This window comes from Pseudophryne corroboree, chromosome 7, assembly GCF_028390025.1.
Source record: "Pseudophryne corroboree isolate aPseCor3 chromosome 7, aPseCor3.hap2, whole genome shotgun sequence".
NCBI lineage: Eukaryota > Metazoa > Chordata > Amphibia > Anura > Myobatrachidae > Pseudophryne > Pseudophryne corroboree.
This window is the reverse complement of record NC_086450.1, coordinates 121,180,418-121,191,722: the sequence shown is the minus strand read 5'-3', so window position 1 is coordinate 121,191,722 and position 11,305 is coordinate 121,180,418. Positions and strand designations below refer to the sequence as shown.

General features: G+C 42.0%; 1 protein-coding gene across 3 annotated transcripts in view; it reads right to left on the bottom strand.

Annotated features, from left to right (window-relative positions):
• Positions 1–11,305, bottom strand: part of GALNT3 (polypeptide N-acetylgalactosaminyltransferase 3) — an 82,226-nt gene that overhangs the window by 54,316 nt on the left and 16,605 nt on the right. For all 3 annotated transcript variants that reach the window (XM_063933601.1, XM_063933599.1, XM_063933600.1), the window contains exons 2-3: positions 4,207–4,793; positions 2,331–2,503 (exon numbers count right to left, since the gene is read on the bottom strand). In XM_063933601.1, the coding sequence (XP_063789671.1) occupies positions 2,331–2,503; positions 4,207–4,706 (673 nt within the window). In that variant the 5' untranslated portion in view covers positions 4,707–4,793. The remainder of the gene's footprint in view (positions 1–2,330; positions 2,504–4,206; positions 4,794–11,305) is intronic.

Sequence of the window (11,305 nt, the reverse complement as noted above, 5' to 3'; positions counted from 1 at the left end):
ATTATTATACTGTGCAAGAGGGACTGACAATTTTCATGCTGCATGGGGCATGGATGCAGAGCAAGTGCCAATACTCAAAAAACATAGGACAGCGGTCGCCAACCCGTCACTCACCTCCACAATCCAGGTAGCTCGACCCCCAGCCCAGCCTCAGGAGAAGTCCTCGTTTGACTCCCCTGAGACCATCCGCCCGGGGCACTTCTCCGTCTCGGAGCTAGAAAATGCTAGAGGACATACTTGACCTCTAGTGTCTGACTTGGATCACAGCACTATAGCGCTACCCGGAAGTGTGGGGAGCACTTAGCACGGGGAGAAGATGCAGCTTTCAGCAAAGCTGCATCTTCTGCCCTGACACCCCTGACAACGAGAAATTGCACCCAGAGCCTAAAACCCTTATCAACGCGCATTACACTCAGATTCTGAAACCTGTGGAAATGAGCATTACACCGAGAGCCTGACACCCCTGTCAACGAGCATTACACCCAGAGCCTGAAACACGTGGAAATGCGCATTACACCCAGAGCCTGAAACACGTGGCAATGCGCATTACACCCAGAGCCTGACATCCCTGGCAGCAAGAGCATGACACCCCTAACAATGAGTTTGACACCCAGAGCATGAAACCCCTGGCAACAATTATGACACCCACAGTATGAAACCCCTAGCAACGAGCATGGAACCCAGCGCATGAAACCCCTAACAATGAGCAGGTACTTTAAAAGTAATTAGAAGCCTTATTGTGGGGCATAATGTATAATGGCCATTACGGTGTGTGGCATAGTGTATCACTGGCATTGCGGGGGGTGTCATAATGTGTCACAGGCATTATGGTGTGTGGCATAATGTGTCAGGGGTATTGCGGTGTGTGGTATAATATGTCATGGGCATTGTGGTGTGTGCCATAATGTACTGTATCACGGGCATTACAGTGTGTGGCATAATGCATCACGGGCATTGCGGTGTGTGGTATAATGTGTCAGGGGCATTGTGGTGTGTGGCATAATGTATCACGGGCATTAGTGTGTGGCATAATGTATCACGAGCATAGCAACAATATCACTGTATTAATTAAATCCATTGTTATTTTTCTGTGAAACATTGATTTCAATTTCTTTAAAAGACCTTCAATTTTTTTGGTTATTAGACATATTTTTTGGCAAAATTTTTTAGTGCTTTTTAGGTTTAATTTTTTTTTTTTTTTTTAATAGCTCACTCCCCACTTAAAGTTGGAGACCACTGACGTAGGACTTTGGTCCTTGTTTATTATAGGGACACCAATTGAATCGGAGAAGCTACTATGACATGGACTCTGCCAATCATTCTAGTGATTCAGGGCCTGATTCAGAGAAGTATGCAAAGTCAATGTTCCATGGATCTGAGCGTTTATAGGCAGATTGCGCATGTGCTGTGGTCGCATTATGCATGACTCAAGGTGTCGCTACAAACCCGCACGCAACAAGGACTCCTTCAAAAAGTGATTGACAGGAAAGGACCGTTTAGGTGTGTTGATATGGAATAAGAGGGGAGTGGTTTTTAAAACACAGGTGTATCTTGGCCATTTTTGGGGCATGTATCTGACATCAGTTGCAAGCCTTCATATGCAAAAACGTGGAGGCTTTGTGATTACTGCTGGGTCCAATCTGTGAAGCCATAAGTCTACACTTCAAGTAGCCATCAGTCTACCTGATGTTCCTTGTTCTTGTATATAGGCTGCGTATGTGTATGCAATCTGCGAATGAGTTGCAGTAGCTCCTGTGGGTGTCTTTCATTTCTGGGTGGCTGCTTCTCTTGCGGATATCTGCAGTTGCGTTGGGAATCGCACTTGCAGCTTCATTAGCATACATGTATGAATCAGGCCCTCCGTTATTTGGTGGGCAACATGGAGGCAAAGGAGGTAAAAAAGAAAAGAAAGGAAACAGCTTGGGGAGGAAATATGGAGGCCAGTGGGATACTCCAAGCAGTATCCTGCACAGCTCATACTCCATGTCAGGTGCAAAACAAGACTTTTACCAGTCTACTAGTAAAGTAGAGCATAGAATGGATTTCCGTATGAAAAGACACCAGAGCATTCATCTGTTATATAGGGAAGAATTGGTGTAGGTAGCTAGTACTTATGTTTGGAACAAGTTCAACTTTGAATGCTGTATTAAAAGCATCCCTGCAGGTAAGTGCAGCTACTGTTCACTTTTGTAGGCCTGCTTACATACCAACTTTCCATTGACAGCAGCAAGTAAAACTGCAACTGCATTAACCCTTTCAATACCCCGTTTTATTTTCTTTCCAAAATAATGTTTATCTTTAAACTGGACATCTTATATCCCCCAGTTTACCATCTGTACTGGCGTCGTCCACCATAATAATGTCCTTGAGGAGGATGGCAGGAGAGGTGTACATGACGCTGTATACAGTGCGGAGCAGAGTGGACCAGGCTTCATTGTGGAACACAGTAATGATGCTTGTTGTGGGCAGAGGTGGACATCGCTTAAACTTTTGTTCAATGCACCTGGAAAATATAATAAGTATAAATTACAAATAAGTAACCGTAAACAATTATGTAAAAAACACTGACGTTGTAATATAAATCTATATATATATATATATATCTATATATATATATCTATATATATATATATATATATATCTATATATATATATCTATATATATATATATATATATATATATCTATATATATATATATATCTATATATATATATATATATATATATATATATATATATATATATATATAAAATTTATAAAATGGCCTAAACTACTAGGGAATTTCTGTTTTAAGGTGGCAGTGTGATCATGTACTGTACATTGTGTATCAACAACTGCCTTACACAGCAATCAAGTGAAACAATGTCAACAAAACCTCAACTCGCTCCCCCTCATGACCAGATTTTGCCCCAACTCAGATTCTTGTACACAAGCCTATGGGGTTAAGAACAAAAATCTGTGAGTCCAAAGGTACTGTAAGCGAGCAATATAGCCGCACTTACTTATGCCACAAGGGGACTTGCGGGTAACTGAACTGAATTATGGGAAACTTTTGGCTAAAGGGACACTCACTGAACCTTTGCTGTGCTCTAATGGACCTAACACAACATATAATGCTAGGCACAGTTATTGTGAATAACCCAAGGTGATGTATCCACATCTTTGACCGCTGTCACATTACTTTCTGACCCTAACCACACCTCTAGTGAAATAATATCCAACCCCTATGTTATACATGTCATCATTACACCAACATTGACAGGAGAAAAGCGAATTATGAGGAACAGAATTCAGTGCAAAACTGAACTGTATAAAACGCGCTGGTCTGCAAGCAGGTGGGCTAACACTATTAATAAAACTAGGTGAAGTAATAAAAAAAAAATACATAAAACAAAGTTTCTAAACAGTCATCCCATAAAAGCTGCACAACAAATGCAAGACACCCTCCCTCTTATCTATATAGAGACATTATATACCATTTACATAGTGTTCCTTTGCGAAGCCTTGAGAACACCATTGTTTCAGATCTCTTCTCTACACAGTGTCACTTTAAAGCAATTTTCAGTAAAAGACAATGGGCAAAACATAAAAAGACACACAAAAAACATTATCTGGTGTAGTGTTGGGCCTCTATTTAATCAGGAAAATGTATGGGCAGAAGTCATATTGCAGAAAGAAAAATATTAACACGTTAATGTGAATAGACAAGTCTTTCCATATTTCTGTATTCTTACAGGTGCGTTTATGTTTTATTGAAACATTAAGTCTGATTTAGGAAGGACCAATGGCAAGCAGATAGTATACTTGTTATGGGCCCTACACACTGGCTGATTACACTGAAAGATATGAACGATCTCATTCATTAATGAACGAGATCTCGTTCATATCTTTCAGTGTGTATGCACCTACGATGAACGATGCGCAGCTTGCACTCGTTCATATCCGGTGCCGGCTCGTTTATGCATGCAAGCCAATATGGGCACTCTCATACATATTAGCATGCAGGGCTATGGGGCCGGGTGACGGAGGAAGTGAAGAGACTTCACTCCTCCCTTCACCGGGGCATCTATCGGCCACCTCGGCCGGCAATCGGTCCCTGTGTAGGGTATATTAGTTGTTCCCTTACGTTGTCATGTTTATCCCCTAGTCTGACAGCAGGAGATTATTGTGTACAAGTGTGTAACAAGATAAAGACAAATACGTACTCTGGGGGCCTTGTATCAGGTCCAAGGTCTCGGTGTAATGAAATTCTATCACTAGCAAAAAGATTAAAACAATGTTTCTTTTCTCCTTCTTCTCGCTCTTTCTCCTCCTCAGGTGACAGTTTGTCAACTTTAAATGGTTTTCCAGATGCTCCCGGTGCATTAGGGTCCAAAGGTGGACGGTCAAGATAAGGCTTTAGTTCGGCTGCAGTATAATATCCTGGCAAACACCGTCTCTCGTCTTTATTATCATGCTGTTTTTCTGGTGCTTTAATCTGCATTTTTGGCACAGCGTCTTTAATATTATTTACAGCCTCCATCACCATGTCCAACATTTTTTTCCTCTTTACGAGCGAGCCTCCCTGTGCCGCAAGCTCGTCCATCTCTCTGTCCACTACTTCTTTTTGTATTAAATACACAAACCCCATAAAAATAAGAGTCACTGCCCCAAGTTTCCAGTGTATAAATCGCTGGCCCAAGACCAGCCTTTTAAAGTTTGTCATGTTGGTTTAGAAGCTTCTCAGCCAAACAAAACCCTAATTTAGCTATGGCATATATTCCATTCCGGTTATTGTAGCATCATCCAAAATCTGTAAAACAAAGTTAGAATAAGAGCACTGGTAACAGTTATCAAGGGTGAAATATACCTTCTGTAGCATATTAAATATATGTACAGTATATTCATATGACATTGTGTTTTATTTGATTCAATATTTTTTTAATTCATTATAAGATTTGGAATATACATATAAAACAGTACTGTTTAATTGTTAATAAGGTTATCTGAAAACACAGTGATTTTGTTAAGGGGTAATTGTACCCAGTAGGTTTCATTTCCATACCAATTTGTATTCTTTTAATGTTGTTAAGAACACACTAGTAAAAACAAATTTAAAAGTCAGCACTAAGGGTTAATGGTTTTACAGAATACAGCAAAGGTATTAAAAACCTTAAAAGGAATAGGACTCCTGGCTGTCTGACAAGCTCTACTGTAAAACACAAGCAAGGGAGGGGGGCATATGTGTGCGCATGCGCCCCGAAAAGTGGCATGGTCACGCAAAATAGGGGGCATGGTCATTGAAGTGGGCGGTGCGACCCACAGATGTTATTACAGGGGACGTAGGCGGCAGTTGGCGTCACTGTTGGGGACATGCCCAGCACCCGCTTCCCCCAAGCTCGCTCCCACAGCGTGAATGGATGCCGTGTGCATGCACACGGTATCTTTACTAGCGATGAGCGGGTTCGGATCCTCGGGATCCGAACCCGCCCGAACTTCATTTTTTTTTTCACGGGTCCGAGCGACTCGGATCCTCCCGCCTTGCTCGGTTAACCCGAGCGCGCCCGAACGTCATCATCCCGCTGTCGGATTCTCGCGAGATTCGGATTCTATATAAGGAGCCGCGCGTCGCCGCCATTTTCACACGTGCATTGAGATTGATAGGGAGAGGACGTGGCTGGCGTCCTCTCCGTTATAGTAGAAAAGACTGAGTGACTTAGTTATAATTGTGGGGAGGATTGGGGACGGGGAGCAGCTGTTAGGGAGTACAGTGCAGGGTTTTGATTATACCACCAGTGAGTTTAATCCGTTGTTTCTCTGCCTGAAAAAAAACGCTCCACCATATCTGTGCTCATTCAGTGTGCTGCACTGCTGCATATATCTCTGCTGAGTGCACTGCTCACACTGCCTAATTGTGGGGACTGGGGAGCAGTTATAGCAGGAGTACAGTGCACAGTTTTGCTGACAGTGACCACCAGTCCAGTATACGTTTGTCTGCCTGAAAAACACTCCTGTGGTGGCTTTTTTTTTCTTCATACTAGTTTAGCAGTCTGCTGACAGTGTCCACCAGGTCCGTTATTATTATTATACAGTATAATATAATATATATATATATATATATATATATATATATATATATATATATATATAGCAGTACGGTATGCCACGGCTGTACCTACCTCTGTGTCGTCAGTGCACTCGTCGTCCATAAGTAATATAATACTATCCATCCATCTACATTGTATACCTGTGGTGGTTTTTTTTTTCTTCATACTAGTTTAGCAGTCTGCTGACAGTGTCCACCAGGTCCGTTTTTATTATTATTATACAGTATAATATATATATATATATATGTAGCAGTACAGTAGGCCACGGATGTACCTACCTCTGTGTCGTCAGTGCACTCGTCGTCCATAAGTAATATAATACTATACTATCCACCCATCTACATTGTATGCCTGTGGTGGTTTTTTTTTTTCTTCATACTAGTTTAGCAGTCTGCTGACAGTGTCCACCAGGTCCATTATTATTATTATACAGTATATTATATATATATATATTGTCAAAGTCAGAAAAATATCACGCTGCACGTTGCCATATATTCACCTCATGCGCGTGCCTGCTGCACGTGCACATTCTCTCCCGTGCGTGCGGATACTCGCAGCCGCGTGATGGCGCCTCGGCCATGCACTCGAGCGCGTGGTATGTGCATTTATGGTAGAGTTTGTGTGCGTCTAGCGGGCGACTCAATCGTTAAATAATAACACCAAATAGTATGTTTTATAGATAATGTTCCCCTTAATAATGACTGTAAGTTTGTTTAATGTAAATGGTCGCTGGACAGAGGAATTCCTCTTTGTATGGTACGAAGGGTCAGACAGGGTTTGAACAGCTGTGTCTGGTACCTAACTAAAGAACATTTTAATAGCTACAATCCGGTGTTGGTTAGGTAAAGATTAATCGCTCCTGCGTATAGTTATGGCCATTAGTAGATTCTGGACATTTCATATATTTGCGATTCATTACCCATGCGGCGGGAATCTTCAGATTCCCACCCACCTGAGCAGTTTGAAATAGTCACAGCCCACCTGTTCAAACTAACCTATGACCTTTTGTTATGATGCGAGGAGACATTCCTGTGTCCAATGAACAATGAGATTATAGGTCCCTTTGTAGTATACTGTACTCAGTGTATATAAGATCAGCCAGCCTGGGCAGCTCCCCCACTCTCCACAAACGGTTTTCAAATTGACTAACTCGGAGCTGGTACCAGGCTGCGCTGCGATCATTCCCAGTGTGTGTAAGTAATTCTCTGTAATCATCTCGCTCTTTGTTTGTATTGGCCACATTCTCTCTCTCTCTGTTTAGTATAAGATTGTAACGTTATTGTATATTTCTGTCTAGATATTCTGTTAGAATTATATGTTAGCATGTAGTGTATGACTTGTAAACTGTTTTACCCCTTTTCGATATAACTAAAAGCTTGTTAGTAAAGGTGTTGGATCCTTAGCACAGTATCGTGTGTTCATTATATTGCAGAGGGTAATAGGAGCGTCTCGATCGCTCAAACAGCTTTAGTATTAACAAGGTTAAGCAGCGTTATATCGCTACAGTGTTTCAGTACAAGGTTTACAGTATAAGAGTATCCTTTCTGTGTGTAACATTCAAGGTTTACTGATTGTCATCTTGTGAGCGTCTGCGCCGCTCGTGATCTCTTCGTGGTCTCGAGCGTCCGCTACGCTGGTAGCGTAGCATTACGGTAGTCGCTCGCCTATAGCGTGCTCGACACCAACCAAGCGTAAGCTGTGAGCGAGCGTGCCGCATGTGCGTCTCGATCACGGCCGAGCGTATGCTACGCTAAACTCGTACCCTTACGATACCCCATACGCCAATTGCGTACTGTGTCTCTTACCCATTATTGTGAAGGTTATAAAGGTAATCAAAATCAGCATTATCAATATATAGCAGTACGGTAGGCCACGGCTGTACCTACCTCTGTGTCGTCAGTGCACTCGTCGTCCATAAGTAATATAATACTATACTATCCATCCATCTACATTGTATACCTGTGGTGGTTTTTTTTTTCTTCATACTAGTTTAGCAGTCTGCTGACAGTGTCCACCAGGTCCGTTATTATTATTATTATACAGTATATTATATATATATATATAAGCAGTACGGTAGGCCACGGCTGTACCTACCTCTGTGTCGTCACTCGTCGTCCATAAGTAATATAATACTATACTATCCATCCATCTACATTGTATACCTGTGGTGGCTTTTAGTTGTGCGCATTAAAATATGGAGAACAAAAATGTGGAGGTTAAAAAAATAGGGAAAGATCAAGATTCTTTGCGTCATGTGCTGTTTGGGGAGTATTTTTTTGAAGGGCCATCCTGCGTGACACTGCAGTGCCACTCCTAGATGGGCCAGGTGTTTGTGTCAGCCACTAGGGTCGCTTAGCTTAGTCACACAGCTACCTCATTGCGCCTCTTTTTTTCTTTGCGTCTTGTGCTGTTTGGGGAGTATTTTTTTGAAGGGCCATCCTGCGTGACACTGCAGTGCCACTCCTAGATGGGCCAGATGTTTGTGTCGGCCACTAGGGTCGCTTAGCTTAGTCACACAGCTACCTCATTGCGCATCTTTTTTTCTTTGCGTCATGTGCTGTTTGGGGAGTATTTTTTTGAAGGGCCATCCTGCGTGACACTGCAGTGCCACTCCTAGATGGGCCAGGTGTTTGTGTCGGCCACTAGGGTCGCTTAGCTTAGTCACACAGCTACCTCATTGCGCCTCTTTTTTTCTTTGCGTCATGTGCTGTTTGGGGAGTATTTTTTTGAAGGGCCATCCTGCGTGACACTGCAGTGCCACTCCTAGATGGGCCAGGTGTTTGTGTCGGCCACTAGGGTCGCTTAGCTTAGTCACACAGCTACCTCATTGCGCCTCTTTTTTTCTTTGCGTCATGTGCTGTTTGGGGAGTATTTTTTTGAAGGGCCATCCTGCGTGACACTGCAGTGCCACTCCTAGATGGGCCAGGTGTTTGTGTCGGCCACTAGGGTCGCTTAGCTTAGTCACACAGCTACCTCATTGCGCCTCTTTTTTTCTTTGCGTCATGTGCTGTTTGGGGAGTATTTTTTTGAAGGGCCATCCTGCGTGACACTGCAGTGCCACTCCTAGATGGGCCAGGTGTTTGTGTCGGCCACTTGTGTCGCTTAGCTTAGCCATCCAGCGACCTCTGTGCAAATTTTAGGACTAAAAATAATATTGTGAGGTGTGAGGTGTTCAGAATAGACTGGAAATGAGTGGAAATTATGGTTATTGAGGTTAATAATACTATGGGATCAAAATGACCCCCAAATTCTATGATTTAAGCTGTTTTTTAGGGTTTTTTGAAAAAAACACCCGAATCCAAAACACACCCGAATCCGACAAAAAAAATTCGGTGAGGTTTTGCCAAAACGCGTTCGAACCCAAAACACGGCCGCGGAACCGAACCCAAAACCAAAACTCGAAGAATTTCCGGTGCACATCACTAATCTTTACACACTGGGGGGGAACGAAGCAGGCGGCTGTTTTAGCAGGGTGCCGTAGAAAGGGCAGGGCGGATTTGGCCTTAAAAAAAAAAAAAAAATATCGGGCTTGCCAGGCTGCAAATATTCGCATATGACGATCGCTTCAGTAATTCCTTTAATGGGAATTAAGTATTGCAGCATGCTGAGATGAGCATGGCTACATCTGTAAAATCCACTGGGCCCATCTAATTTTTGGATTGTGGAAACCAACGTAAGCAGAGGGAGAATATACAAACTCCACACAGTTAGGGCCATTGTGGGAATTTGATTATTGTCATGTTTATATACTTCCCACAAGAGCTTAAAAAAGAAAAAAGGTGAAAATGTCATCCGCAGACACTTCGCCGCTAGTGGGGTTTATTAAAGAAAATCACACAGTGATGCACGTGCTGCAATCATTACGGATTTGAAAAAGACAGTTAGGAGTTGGCTGGCGCGTTATCACCTTGCACTTATCACTGCTTTATTATTTCTTTATCCCTTCTCCAGGTTTAATACATCTGCCCTATTACTCTCATTCAAATAGGAACTAAACATCTACAAGTTACTATCATGTATGAGCATATTCTGCTTTCCATTCCCTGAGCATTTCACCAGCAATTTTTTTTCAATTTTCAAGACCAATTGGATAAACAAAAAGCACAATGTTAAAAAGAAATAACGCTACGCATTTAAAAAAATAAAATAAATAAAATGTTCAACTGAAAAGTAGACCCATCATGGACACAAGGTAAAGAAAGCCATGTAGAGGGCAGAACCAATAGCCAGCATGATATCTCAGAGATGTCATCAGCTCCTAGTAAAATTATAATCTGCATACCGTGGAGTTTGCAAGTTTGGGCACCCCAGGCAAAAATTAATTTTAATGTGCAAAAAGAAGCCAAGGAAAGATGGAAAAATCTCCAAAAGGCATCAAATTACAGATTAGACATTCTTATAACATGTCAAAAAAAGTTTGATTTTATTTCCATCATTTACACTTTCAAAAGAACAGAAAACAAAAAATGGCGTCTGCAAAAGTTTGGGCACCCTGCAGAGTTAATACCTTGTACTGCCCCCTTTGGCAAGTATCACAGCTTGTAAACGCTTTTTGTAGCCAGCCATGAGTCTTTCAATTCTTGTTTGAGGTATCTTAGCCCATTCTTCCTTACAAAAGTCTTCCAGTTCTTTGAGATTCCTGGGCTGTCTGTAACGCACTGCTCTTTTAAGGTCTATCCATAGATTTTCAACTATGTTGAGGTCAGGAGATTGTGAAGGCCATGGCAAAACCTTCAGTTTACGCCTCTTGATTTTGAGGTGTGTTTAGGATCATTATCCATTTGTAGAAGCCAGCCTCTCTTTAACTTCAGCTTTTTCACAGATGGCATCAAGTTAGCGTCTAAAATTTGCTGGAATCTTATTGAATCCATTTTTCCTTCTACTCGTGAAATGTTCCCTGTGCCACTGGCTGCAATACAACCTCAAAGCATGATTGATCCACCCCCATGCTTAACAGGTTCTGTTCATTAAATTCTGTGCCCTTCCTTCTCCAAACGTACCTTTGCTCATTCCGGCCAAAAAGTTCAATTTTAACCTCATCGGTCCACAGAACTTTATTCCAAAATGCATCAGGCTTGTCTATATGTTCATTTGCAAACTTCAAACGCTGATTTTTGTGGCGAGGACGTAGAAGAGGTTTTCTTCTGATGACTCTTCCATGAAGACCATATTTGTACAAGTATCTCTTTATACTGGAATAGTGTACCACAACTCCAGT